We start from the raw sequence: 13,896 nt of genomic DNA, 5'->3' as shown, positions 1-13,896 counted from the left end.
CATGTATCCCTTGCTTACTTGGGGCTCCCTACATTGGCCAATTGCCAATGAGCTGTCAACCATTATTTATTAAGCAGCATAAAATGCCTTTTATAACTGGTCACTGAACTTTTGACCGTCTCAAGAGGCTACAGACTGGTGACATGACCTGAAATGATTTCTGCTTTAGACTGGTTCATATAGGATTAGATAGACCAGTAGTCTGGTTTGGTGTTTTATTTCATTTTTACTACAGTCCATACCCACGACCTTTTTCCTATTTTCCCTTTTTTTATGCTTACAAACAAAACATTATTGACTTGGATTCCTTGGCTGGACTGGATTCTCTTAACACTCAACGGTTGTGTTCCTCTCCATGCTGCCTAGACCACTGGTGTTATATTACCAGCTTTAATGGGAGATAAGGAAAGATGTTAGGCAGAAGCTGACTGATAAGAAACTGGGAGTTGGGCTGGCAATTTCCATAACTCCTGAGTAACAAACTGTAAGTCATTGGGAATCCCACTGGCTAGATTTGACAAAGAAATGGGTAGTGTCAAGAAGAGGGTATAGAAGCAGAGGGCATGTTGCTAGTGGACTACCCTTCAGGTTTGGCACTGGAACAATCGTCCCCCCTGACCATAAGAGGGATATATAAATACAAACAGGCACAGGTGCAGCAGGTACCTACCTTGAATGTGCGCCTTTCCAAGCACCTTGCTGGAAATTAAGCTCTGATTAAATATGAATGTTTATAGGAATGTGTGTCACTATCATTAAAGTCATGGCAAGTAAAAGCTATTGGGAAAAGATTATGCAGTTGTATTGTCCAGGTACACAGAGTATGATATAATGTTGATTTGTTTTTATTTTTTTCTCAAGAGCCCATCTGGGAAAAGCCAGGGCATGTGCTATATCTTCATAGAACCTCCCCCCACCCCTTATGTCTCATAGGGTAAAAATCTGTGCCCCCCTGCCTCTGGTGGAGCAAAGCTGAATTACACCGTTCTGATTGGAGAGACCGCTTGTGCTGTCACTGTCTCTGAGACCCAGCTGCTATGTGAGCCTCCAAATCTCACCGGGCAACACAAAGTTATGGTGAGGTTAAAAAATCATATTTCTGCCTAACCATCTTTTGTGTTTCATGTCACTGAAGTGTCAGAGTTCTTCCCTTTCTGCACTGACTCCTATTCTGGCTTCTGATATAGAAACTGAGGTTTAAAACAAAAACCACATCTTTTTTGATATCAGAGAAGGAATTTTCCAATGTCCCCAGCTTTCTAGAAACACAGGAAACCTAAGTGAATAGCTTTGTATGCCAGCTCGAGAGATTTTACTGAAGGGAGGCACAGAAATGCTCTTAATAAATAAATGAATTTGAGAATACGATGTGGCAAAATGGCTTTGAGAGACAAAGCATGTAGAACTCTTTATTCACCAAATATACAACAGCCTGTAGAACTCGTTCCTACAGGGAACAGCCTAGATATATTGTATTTGTAGAACATTTTTAGCTTTCATGAGTGTGTAATTGTATGTTGCTTGTCCACCCACATATTACACAAGCACACACTGGCACAGCAGGGATTTTATTTAGTAGCAATGACTAACTCTGAACTACTAGCTGAAAAGCGCTAAACCCCACAGCTGTCGAAAGACAAAAAGTGCTGTCACACCTTTGAGCCTAGCTAGTTTTATTGCAGCAAGAGCTTTCATAGGCGCCAGAGCATATAAGTGGGTGTGCAGGACTCCCGGCACTGTTGGAAGCAGACACCTTGTCTCAGCTCACACTAGCGGAAGCTACAGCTGAAGACAGGATCAGCTTGTCTGTCAGATTTTTTGATGACTACCATTTATGCACTCTAAAGGCACATCTAGACGAGATACACCCTAGAACAAATTCTCATATGATGAGAGACACATACAGTGTTTACAAATTGGAACAAGGGAAGTAATGTGGACATATGAAATGCTCCCATCTCTACCTGTTCATTTTACTGCCTGCTGATACCTACTTGGGTAATAATGCTGCCAGAGTAGGTGAAGGGTAGAGCTGGCATTGGGGTCTGTTGTAAGGCTAGATAGTTCCTTGAGATGTATATCCAGCATTCAATTGGTGCAGGTGAGTAGCTTTTTCAGGTGAATGAGTTGCCTGTTTTTAAGTCTGCCATCAGTTTGAAAGAACTGACATTTTCTGGAATCCATTGTAACTCATTTAATGTAAATCCTGCAGAACAAAAGCGGCAGTTGCCCCCGCTCATGAACAGGCAGTATTGGATACTGCCCAATACTTTTTTTCACTGTATTTGATCCTGGTCCTCTTGACTTTAGCAGAGTGCTAATCTGAATACCTCATAAAGAGCACCTTTTTGCATAGAATACACAAGTCAGGGAGCCTTGGGAAATTCATACTGTAAGACATGCCCTCCATTCAAAATACAACATAGTTAAAGATCAGGCAGACAGCCTCTGAAGAGTCTTAGCAGAGCTTGAACGTTGCTTTGGTTGATGGCAATTTTTCTCCAAGTTTATTTTAATGAGCAGAATGGTATTAAAATACTGCAAATAAGGTGTATTTATTGGATCAGACTTTTTGTATCACTTTTTTCATTATTTTTGAAGGAGAACCCAGTGAAACAAGAATAGTTACATTTTCCTTCCCCCAAAGAACTTCATCCAGTAATCACACTGAGCCATAGCTCAATACGATGGGAGGGGCCATAGCTCAGTATGATACAGCAGAAGGTCTCAGGTACAATCCCCAGCTTCTCCAGGTAGGGCGAGGAAAAGAATCCCGCCTGATACCCTGGAGAGCCATTGCTGCCAGTCAGTGTCGACCAATGGTCTGACTCAGTATAAGGCAACTTCCTATGTCTAGTGGACTTTCAAGTCTGTTTTGCTGGGAATCTAGCAAAAAGCATCTCCTTAGATACTTTGGATCTCATACTCCCCGGTGACAAGGCATAACAGCTCTCTGTTACAATTACACTGTACTACTATAGACTACTCCATTAGTTTCTGCATTTATCAAAGCATGTTCTGTTAAACCCTAGTCCATCATTAACTGTCTGTCTGTTTATTCTGCAGCAATCCCATGGTCTTCCCCAGGTCCTGCCATTCCATCAGCCCTTTTGTTTTTCTCTTCTTCTCTACTCTCTCTTTAAATTCCTTTGTCAATGAAATTGTCATTCTGTCTCCAATGTCCATAGTTTACAAAAGGAAGCTGAAAGCCTGTGAAATGAAAGTCAAATGGAGCCATCAGATAATCAGAACAAAGCCAGAGATAGTGCCGCGATGACGTATTTATCACAACTTGAAGCCTTTTCTGTGTTTCAAGTAGGCTGTGCCCTTTCTTTCCGAAGACAGACACTGTTTGCACGGTCTTGTCTGTGACTTGGCAGACAAATGGCATACTGTGCCTCTAAAAGTATCTTTGACGCGTTGGGGATGATTTCCATGGTAGGAGTGACATGGGCAAGGAATCTCTGTCAGGCACCAGTCCTTGAAGGCACACATTTCTAAAAAATAAAATAAAAAAATCCTGCTGAGATAATTAGTAGAGCAAAAATAGCAGTTTTTCTTCCATGGTTTAGCTCAATACAGGTGAGCAGAGAGACACCTTTCGAACCAGTATTGGGCTTGTTCACATTTTCACTGATAATACTAGTTCTAGCACCTCTCTTTCTTTGCCAGTAGCAGAGTTGTTAAAGTTGTTTGATCCTTTGCATGAATGCTCCTGTGCTCCCCTTTCCAAATAGGTGTTTTACCCCCAAATTGATCTACATGGCTACTGCATGAAATCTGATGGTCATATCTTTTGCTTCGTTAGGTGCATGTGGGTGGCATCATCTTCTCACCTGGCTCAGTGAACGTGATCTCAGACAGCCTGCTCACCTTGCCAGCTATTGTCAGCATTGCAGCAGGAGGCAGCCTTCTTCTCATCATAGTCATCATCGTCCTCATTGCCTACAAGCGCAAGTCTCGTGAAAATGACCTCACCCTCAAGAGGCTACAGATGCAGATGGACAACCTGGAATCTCGAGTGGCCCTCGAATGCAAAGAAGGTCAGTAATACCACCCGTGGATGTTCATGCTACTAATATCGACATGTCAAATAAACATGAGGTCTATTCACAAAGCTACTTAAACAAGGGCATATGCATCTGTTCAAAGTGTATTCACAACACCCTCCAGCATAATTTCATGGAAGCACTATAGGTTTGAGATCCAGTGAGGTTCTTGACTAATGAAGTGGGGGTGCTTTGTTGAATCAATACAAGGCAGTTGCCAGCCTACATTGCCTTAAGGCCATCATTTGTGAATAAAGGAAAGTGCGTCATGGAAATCAACTTCAGAAGATGATCCAAGAGATCATGCCAATGCCTAAATTCTTGATCAAAATCCCTTCTCCTCAGGTTATTGCAGTATCTCCAAAAATAGAACTGCGTAAAGAAATGGCCATGTTGTCTGATCCATCATCTCAAATTGGTTATGTCATTTGACCTAACCAGTTCTGTCTATGGTAATCAAGTCAGAATCTGGAAAGCTGCTGTTATATACCCTATCTTGGCTGGACAAAAAAAAGCAGGTACAACGTAGGAATCAATAACCTGAGGTTTTCAGGTTCAAGAACACATGCGCACATGCATACAGATAAATGGAACTGGAGAGTCAGTCAAAGTCACTCTCAGTCCTTTACTTCCCATTATAAGCTACATATGTCATTGACAAATGGCCATGGCCATTAATTTCATATTATCTTTTGTCTTCTCTGTAAGAGTTATTGCCATAGTGCATTTCTTGTCTCAATGTCATTGACTCCAAAGGATAAATTCACTTCAGTCCTCTTACTTAAACTATGTAAATCTTTGGAAGAGGGATGTCAGCTTGCTGATACACCTGATATACACACCTCAACTGAAGGGATGCACATGCATCCAAGCTTCAGTGTCAGAAATCAGGAGGACTAAGGAAGAACCTGTCCCCATGTTATTCTGCGAGTAACACCATTGTAAAATCCCACTGGCCCACAAGTAAGCTTTGTTTGAATTAGGCCCCCATGCAACAGGTCCAGCTCAACTGATGAACTCAAGGAAATACAAAGAAATGTACACAGTTTCATAATCATGTTCACAGACCATTATTACATCTAAGCATTCTCAGGCAAACACATTAATTCACCTCTTTTGTACCCTGGAACTACGTCCAGTCTTTACTCCACTGTAAGAGTTTGAGGATCATACCTGTGGCTGTAATCATCTTTATTTATTTATTTATTTACAATATTTATACACTCCATATCTAAAATAGATTCCAGAGTGGTAAACATAGGAATAAAACAGTAAAAAGAAAGAAGATTAAAACAGCAAACTAAAATTGTCCAATTTAAAACAAAGTACCAATAAATACAGTGGCTGGTCAGTTGAGGAATGTTTCCTGGAAAGGAGTTGTTTTCAGGAGATAATGGAAGCAGCATAGTGTTGGTGCCTGCCTGACCTCCAGGGGAAGGGAGTTCCAAAAAGAAGGGGCCACCACACTAAAGACTCTTCTTCTGGTGGAGTCCAATTGGGACAAAGGTCCATGTGGAACACCAGAAGAAAAATGCAGTATAGAAAAAAATACTGTCTTAATATCTACATACATGCCTGGGATCAAAATTCACTGAACACAATGGGAGTTCCTTCCAACTAAACATTCATAGAATTGGGATGCAAGGGTCCCGCAGCAGACACTAAGATGGGACATTTTATACAAAAGAATTGTCCTTCTCATACATACCAAGAGGTACCTAAACAGATCTAGCTTGCTTAACATAACTTTTCCCCGTTGATTGAATACATCTCCAGTACTGAGCAGTGCCAAGTCTAGTTTCCGTGGTAACCGCCTCCTGCTTGCCCTATTGCCTTTGATCTGGTATGAATTTAACAGGGCCTGAGCGCATGTACAGCTGTCAAATGAACATTTGGCCAATCTCAAACAAACACACTCAAAAATAGCCCTCTTTTGCAGCAAAAGGCTCTGAACTCTCTCCCATGAGGGCCTGTATGTGAGGGAAAACAGTAACAAGTGTACTGGATGCAGACGCATCCTTTGCCTGCCTAATGTGTGGAGAACAGGATTAGTGCTTGATCCTATTTAAGCGACATGTATAGAGTTTGTCGGTGCCAGGTCATTAGGCCTGGTTGTCTGCTGACCTTTTTCTGAAGGCTTTTCATGTGGATGTTGAGGAAATCCAGAATCCTTTGCAATGATCTGAGTGCTACACTGGGTGAATTAGACCCAGGCAAGAAAATAATTTGCACCCCCTGATGACTGATTGAGTTATTGAAGAAAGTTTGCCCATTTTTAAACCTTAGAATATAAAATAATCACAGACCACCCTGCAAAATAGCCAAGCTCTGGATGTAATGTAGCATAGTGTATACTGAGGGTGAACATAATGTAGAATGGGATCTTCTGGTAGACAAACTGACTCCCAGTCATTTAACAGTAGCGACAAGAAAAGAACCTCTTTTTTCCTTCTTTCAAATAAGGCTGCTGAAACCAGTTTTTTTCACGGGGAGAACAGTAGTGGGATTTTGTGTGAAAGAACTGTGAGCTCACTTTTGATTCTACAATGAAACTCAGACACACTCTGTTAATTTATTCTATATTTGCCCACCCCCACCACTCATGCTCACCATTTTGCACCAGGCTCCTGTTGATTAGAACTTGGGGAATCTAGTAAAAAGAATTAAAAAGTAGATCCTGCAAAGAAGTATCTTGTCATACAGCGCATAGTTAAACTATGAAATTCCCTACCACAGAATGTGGTGATTTCCACCAATTTGGATGACCTTAAAAGATAGTTGGACAAATTCCTGGAGAAGAAGGCTTTCAGTGGCTTCTAGTTCTGATGGTTATTATGCTCCCTCATGTATCAGAGGCAGTTTGTCTAGGTACACCAGTTGCTGGGGAACATGGGTAGCAGGGTGCTGTTGCAGAAGCAAAGACAAGCATGTGGAATATGTAGGATTGTGGTGAATAGGAATGGGTGAGATTGCCAAATCTCCCCAACAAACTCACTCAGAAATGAGCTGATTTCTTTCTGAAAAAAATAGAGAGAAATCAACTCATTTCTTGAGACCCTTCTGGAGCTCAGAAAATGAGCAGTGGGGTGATCCCTTTTATTTACCCTGCACTCTGGATAGCACTTTGTGCTGAGAAGAGAGCATGAGGGAAAGAGCATGTTCTGCCTCCCCCCCCCCCCCCCCATTGCACTGAGGTTCCCAGTGGTGTATCTAGGGATTTGTAGTCCTCCCAAGGCAAGCGAAAAGAAGTTGGAGGGAGAAGCACCAAAAGTATGTACAAAAAGAGGGAGAGACTAGCTCTGGTGCTGGTAAGAAGATCTTTTATTTATTTTTTCTTGTTAAAAAGGTTTTTTTTTAAATCACGGATAGCCTAACGTTTTGGATGGTGACAATCCTTCTTCAGGGGCTGTTTTGAAAGGCTTGGAGAGGCAACTCCCTTGAAAGAAACTGCCAGTTTCGTGGAAGAATACTTCACTGTGGAAGCTTATCAGCCAGCCTTTCTAAAGTTGTGAGACATGAACAGGGTTGAGGCAAGCAGGTCCCTGTTCACCTTCACCCTGAGAGTGCCACCACCTCCCTTTTCCCCTGCTCCCGCTAAGCTTGGTCAGCAGATGCTCCCCAAGACCAAGTTCAGCATCTTTTGGATAGGACTGGACTACTAGTTGCAGAATCCTCAACAGAAAATGGCCACCATTCACATTATTTTTGCCAGAGAGAAAATCCTGGGAACATCCCCAGAAAAGTTTTTGTTTGAGAGGCAAGAGAAGAAGGAGGCAGTAGCAGACGTTGTATTGCAATTTCTCTCTCTCTCTCTCTCTCTCTCTCTCTCTCTCTCTCTCTCTCTCTCTCTTTCTCTTTCTCTTGAACCTTTACCACGGGCATTCAGAAAAACCTTGAAGAGTCTTCAGTTTGAAGACTAGATTTCTTAAGAATCAACAGCAGGATAATTTGTTTCTCTATATATGTGTATAAATTCAAAGCATGTACTCGGGACATGTATAGGTCTGGGAATGCGGCACTCAATGGTGATGGTGTGAGATGCGCAGCTTGCTTTTTAGGGTGTAACACTTGTAAAAGCAAAAAGGTCTACTAAGCAGAACAATCCTTTAGATTAAAAAGTCCAGTTAAAAACCAAAGTATTTCTTTTCTGGCAGTGTGACTGCAGATCAAAAACCACCTCTTCTAGCAGTAGACCCAAGCGGGCTTCTCTAAGATGCTTTTAAGACTGTGGACTTTTAAAAACCAATTAATCATCAGAAACCTTTGCATTTTAGCATGTCATATTCTTGCACTTGTTTCCATAAGTCATACAGACTTGATGTTGTCTCCCAAGCAGGATCATAGAGAATAAGCTGAAATACTGGTGTGCACTGGCCAAATGTCTACAGTGCACTTTGCAACTTTTATTGGAGGGGGGAAGCAGGGGGTAATTCACTAGCCATGCTAGAGATAGTATTTTACCCAATTGCTTACCAAGATGCAAACTTGCTCTCTTCTTCCAGTGTTCTGGCCAATAAGTGCAAACACACTGGAATGATCATTGATGAACATTGGGCCTTAATTTTAAATGTTACAATATTATTTTTATTTTATTGATATTTACTTTGTCGGGCAGGAGGTCAAAAGTACTATGTTGTCTACTACCATAGTGCATTTTAGTTTCGGGTTTAGGAGGACAATGGAAGAAGTGTGTCTTTCTCTGTGGCTGTTTCATGTTGATGAAGCAGAAAGTGTGGCTTGTGTACTAGCTTTATATGATGCATTACATCATGGATTGTAATCCCCATGAACCTAATGAGGACTGGTACTTTTTCAAGCAAGTAGGCAATCATGTTTAGAATGGCTGTTCTGAACCAGTGCCTGGGCACGGTAATGGACTGGATGAGGGCTAATAAACTGAAACTCAATCCAGACAAGATGGAGGTACTGTTAGCGGGTGGTTCATCTATCCGACAAGGTGATGTTTGCCCTGTCCTGGATGGGGTTGCACTCCCCCTGAAGGATCGGGTCCGTAGTTTGGGGGTGCTCTTGGATCCAGAACTGTCACTTGAGGCACAGGTGAACTCAGTGGCAAAGAGCACCTTTTATCAGCTCAGGCTGATATACCATCTGCGCCCTTATCTGGACAGAGATAGCCTAGCTACAGCTATCCATGCTCTGATAACCTCTCATTTGGATTACTGCAATGCGTTATACGTGGGGCTGCCTTTGAAAACGGTCCGGAAACTTCAACTGGTACAAAACAGGGCAGCACGCTTACTAACAGAGACTGGCCGACGAGACCACATTACGCCAGTCCTTTTCCAGCTTCATTGGCTGCCAACCAGGTCCGGGCCCGATTCAAAGTGCTGGTATTAACATTTAAAGTCCTAAACGGCTTGGGGCCAGGTTATCTGAAGGAACGCCTCCTCCCATATGTACCTGCCCGGACCCTAAGGTCATCTTCAGGGGTCCTTCTCCGTGAGCCCCTGCCAAAGGAAGTGAGGCAGGTGGCTACCAGGAGGAGGGCCTTCTCTGCTGTGGCACCCCAGCTATGGAATGAGCTCCCTAAGGAGGTTCGCTTGGCACCTACATTATATGCTTTTAGACGCCAGGTGAAGACCTTTTTATTCTCCCAACATTTTAACAATTTATAAATACATTTTAACATGGTGTTTTAAATTTGTAATTTTGCATTGCTGCTGTTTTTATCTGGTTGAGCTTTTTTATTGTATTTTATATTATGGTTTTATACTGTTGTTTTATATTATGAATGGTTTTAATTTTTGTGAACCGCCCAGAGAGCTCCGGCTATTGGGCGGTATAGAAATGTAATAAATAAATAAATAAATAAATCAAGCATTTTCGGGCCAATTTTCAAATACATCAAAACAAGCCTCCAAGTATGCATGTTAGGGGAGCATGAACATTTGCAGCGTGCCAAATGCTGGAGGCATGGCATGTGACGCTGCCATATGCGCACAATATTTGAAAAGTTCAATTATGTTAAAGCCATGGTATGTGAATTTTCGTGTTCTCCCACAATGTACATCAAGAGCCCATTCTGGTGGGCGTGTGAATCTTGTTGCAGTTCTGTACCCCCACCTGACAGCATCATTTTCTTCCGGGGCCCTGGATAATGCCATTTAAGCTGTGAAGCATGGGAATTGATTCCCTGTGCTAGCCACAGCAAAAGAACATAAGGAATGAAGAGAGAGAGAGAGAGAGAGCAGCACCGCACAGAGATTTAAAAATAGGATCTTTATTTTTATCTAGTGCCTTTCAAGGCATTTTCAGTGCTTACATACAAGGTGTGAACTGCATACAAATTAGCAAGAGTGTTTTGTTCTCAGCATCTGTTCTTTGCATTGTGGGCGCTCTCCTTCTCTCTCCCTCTTCCTGCGATGCTGGGGAAGTGGCTTCCATCTTGAGGGCATAGCTGAGTGACACAGAGAGGTCTACAGTAAACGAGCTTCCCTGGGTTGGCTCATTTGCAGCCCTTGATTGCTTGTACCACTGCTTCCATTCCCAGGGCTTGTCTCTGATTGTCTGTCATCCTCCCTCCCTCTAATAGCTTTTGCAGAGCTGCAGACAGACATCAATGAGTTAACCAGTGACCTGGACCGCTCGGGGATCCCATACCTTGACTATCGCACGTATGCCATGAGGGTGCTGTTCCCTGGCATCGAAGACCACCCTGTCCTGCGTGAACTAGAGGTAATGGAGTCACTGCGCATTCTCTCTGTCTCTGTCTCATCAGGTAACTGGCATTGTTGCTTCCCAGGTTCCCTCTGGGAAGCTAGATTAAAACCCACACAGCTGTGAAAGCACCTTTCTGCCTCCCACGCTGAATCTTATTAGAAGTGCTGGGCTAAGCACAATGAACACTGATGTTCATTATAACAAAAGCCCTGTGTTTTAGATATTTTACACACAGTTTGCTTCCTCTTGAGATCTTCTGTGTAGCTGCTGTCCTGCCTTCTATTTCCCCCCCCCCATGCTAAAGCTCCATGACCAGGCCTGAACATCCAGCAGCAAAGCAGCTGCGTTTGCCACCAGCAACTGTTTGAATGCTCCTTGAATTCTCCCTTTGTGAAAAGGAAGCCAAAGAGAGGGGGCGCTTGGAGAAATTACACCCTGCAGTTCCAAGGGGAACGAGGCTCCCATTTTTGCAAAGCAGCATGCCAATTTTTCTACATCTTGTCCTCTGCTTGACAAAGCTCTTGTGTGTGACAGACTTTGATCACATCACTTCAGCTTTACCAATGACATCATCAGCCACCCCATTTTTGAGGTAGTTCTTGTAAAGGAAGTCAGGGTCTACCTGACAACCCTGCAAGGTAGGCTCCTGGACAAAACATCCTAAACTCCCAAGTAACCCACCTCCCTGCCTTGTCCACAACCGGGACGAGCCAGATGTTCACGGGAATAAACCACAGACACACATTTAGGGACCAAAGCAACTTTATTGTAATCACTAAAACTAACACATAAGGCCTTGGTCATAAAACAGCCCCTTTTAAAATAAGAAGGGGGAGGATAGGGAAGAGGGGAGGAAGAGGTAATGTGGAAAAGGGAGAGTGAAGAAAGAAGGTGAGGAAAAACTCTAATACTTAGCCATTACCCCAAGAAGCATTCATACAACCCCACACCCAGACGAAATCCGGCTGGCCTTCTCCAGAATACCCACACATGTTAAAATATAAAAAACCTTTCTAACTCCAGGCAACCTCCATGGTTGCCACAGACCTGACCTTCCCACTTGACATATGCACACACCTCCAAGGAAGATGGAGGATCTTCTTCATAGAGCTTTTTATCTCTTTTTGGGACCCCCGTCCCATGACTTAGATAGACCAACTAGTGCCCTTTTCGGGCTATAGCCCTCCCCCCCCCCCCCGCATAGGGGCCAAGCCACCTCTTTTCCCCACAGCTGAATCCTGTTAGTTTGTTCACCGCCCTGATAATCTCCAGGTGCCAGTGGGAGTTGGACTGGCTTGAACAGGGATGACCTTGGCTGGCAGCCACCAAAGCCTGGCACAGCCAGTTTGAACAATAGACCACAGATCCTTCCTAGGGGCAGATCTTACAACCCCATAGCAACAGCAGAATTAAAGGTACAGATTTGCACCCCTGTCCTTCACAGTTCTCATATAGTTAAAGCAACTGCAGGAGCAGATGGCACACGTTATTCAACATGAAAGTGCTGTTGCTGGCATTTGACCATGGGAAAACAAAAGAATTAGTAACACCACCAGTGACATTTCTGTGCATTAGTTATATATGCACAGAATATATAACTAATGCACAGTTACTCTACTGTGAGAGTAGTAACATTCATTTATTTATTTATTTATTTATTTTTCATATTTGTACCGCCCAATAGCCAAAGCTCTCTGGGAGGTTCACAAAAACGTTAATAATGACGTATTCTGACTGACTGACTGATTCCAGTAACAACGGTTCTTTACAGAACATAACCTTAGAGTACTTGGCATAATGGCTACATAGAAATACCCATGCCTCAATAAGCCAAAGGGGTGCCCTGTGAAGTAGTTTGGATATCATTTTTGCTCCTGATAGCTCCTATGCCAACACTTCCCTGTTTTCTTTGTCTTTTCAATAAAGCTTCTGTTGTAGAAGGTAAGGAACTCTGCAATCATGCCTCTTTCCACCATACAGCTTGCAAAGAGATGACATGTGAAGGCAGAGAAAATCCAAGGTCTGCATATATGCTGAACTAAAAAACTTTGCTGTCCTACACAGCTGCAATATCCTGCCAATAGCTATTTAATTTATTGATTAATATATGAAGTCCTTCTCTAGGGCCCTAATTAAAACAAACCTGGCAGCTACAAAAAGTAGTTCAAGTGGTAGTACTGTGAAGACCAGAGCTGGAAGGGTTGGAAGGTCAAACCTAGCTTAAGCGAGAGAATGTTGTGTTACATATACTTGGTTTCATTGTACAAGATTGTTTTTGCAAACAAATCTTTTGGCCAAGCCCAGAAGCATTTGATGGGCTTACAGAGGAAGTGTTCTTGGTGGGTTGTATACAACACATATTGCTTTTCCAGTAAGCTAAGCTACATGTATGCAAATCTTCTCCTCCAAGTAGAAAAACAGTTGTAAATGTAAAAAAAATGTATAAAAAGTCAAAAACATATAAACTTAGTTAAATTTGGCTGATTGCAGATTTGGTCTAATGAAAATTGGGCCAGCATGGGCCATTTTGTATTTGGTCTCATTTGTATTCCTTTTTGATCTAAACCATTGACCTATGTATAAGGTAGTATCACTCTAGAACATAGTATTAGAGCATATATGAATTGCCCAGTGCCTTGGTGTGGTTTGGTTCTGAGCTCAGAAGCAAGAAGCAGCATATTGTTAAGCCTGCATTCGTACCAACCTATCTTCATGCCATGGCCGAACCAATGAGCCTCCTGCTTCTGTCATTTCACTACCTATGTCAATTAAGGCTACCAGTGAGAGTGTCATCACACCGGGGGGGGGATTGTGTTTCCTTACCATCACTTCTCCGCCAGCGCATTTGACCCTCATTACTTCCGCTTTTGAAAGAGGAAGTAAACAACTTACACGTGGCCCATTCAGTGGGCCGTTTTGATTGTGCTGCTCCTCCTGCACACAGCAGGAGATAGTGGCAACTTCCATCTTTAAAATAAATCATACTTACTGGGGGAGGGTTGTGGCACAAAGAAGGCTAGAAGGGGCAGGAGGCATGTGGGCGGCAGACGACGTCATTAGAGGGACCCGCGAAAATCCGTGAATGCTCAGTAACAAGCGTGCAATAAAACGCTCATCAGATGGAGCTCTGAGATAATACCCATTTAAGTAGTCAGTAGTCATCCCT

The 13,896-nt window shown here is 42.8% G+C and overlaps 1 protein-coding gene across 1 annotated transcript in view; it reads left to right on the top strand.

Annotated features, from left to right (window-relative positions):
- PLXNA2 (plexin A2) overlaps positions 1 to 13,896 on the top strand; it is a 498,241-nt gene that overhangs the window by 422,367 nt on the left and 61,978 nt on the right. The window contains exons 19-21 of the mRNA XM_063142969.1: positions 934 to 1,077; positions 3,809 to 4,043; positions 10,603 to 10,745. Coding sequence (XP_062999039.1) covers positions 934 to 1,077; positions 3,809 to 4,043; positions 10,603 to 10,745 — 522 coding nt within the window. The remainder of the gene's footprint in view (positions 1 to 933; positions 1,078 to 3,808; positions 4,044 to 10,602; positions 10,746 to 13,896) is intronic.

Source organism: Elgaria multicarinata, chromosome 1 (genome assembly GCF_023053635.1).
Source record: "Elgaria multicarinata webbii isolate HBS135686 ecotype San Diego chromosome 1, rElgMul1.1.pri, whole genome shotgun sequence".
Classification (NCBI taxonomy): Eukaryota; Metazoa; Chordata; class Lepidosauria; order Squamata; family Anguidae; genus Elgaria; species Elgaria multicarinata.
This window is presented reverse-complemented; position numbering and strand designations above follow the sequence as displayed.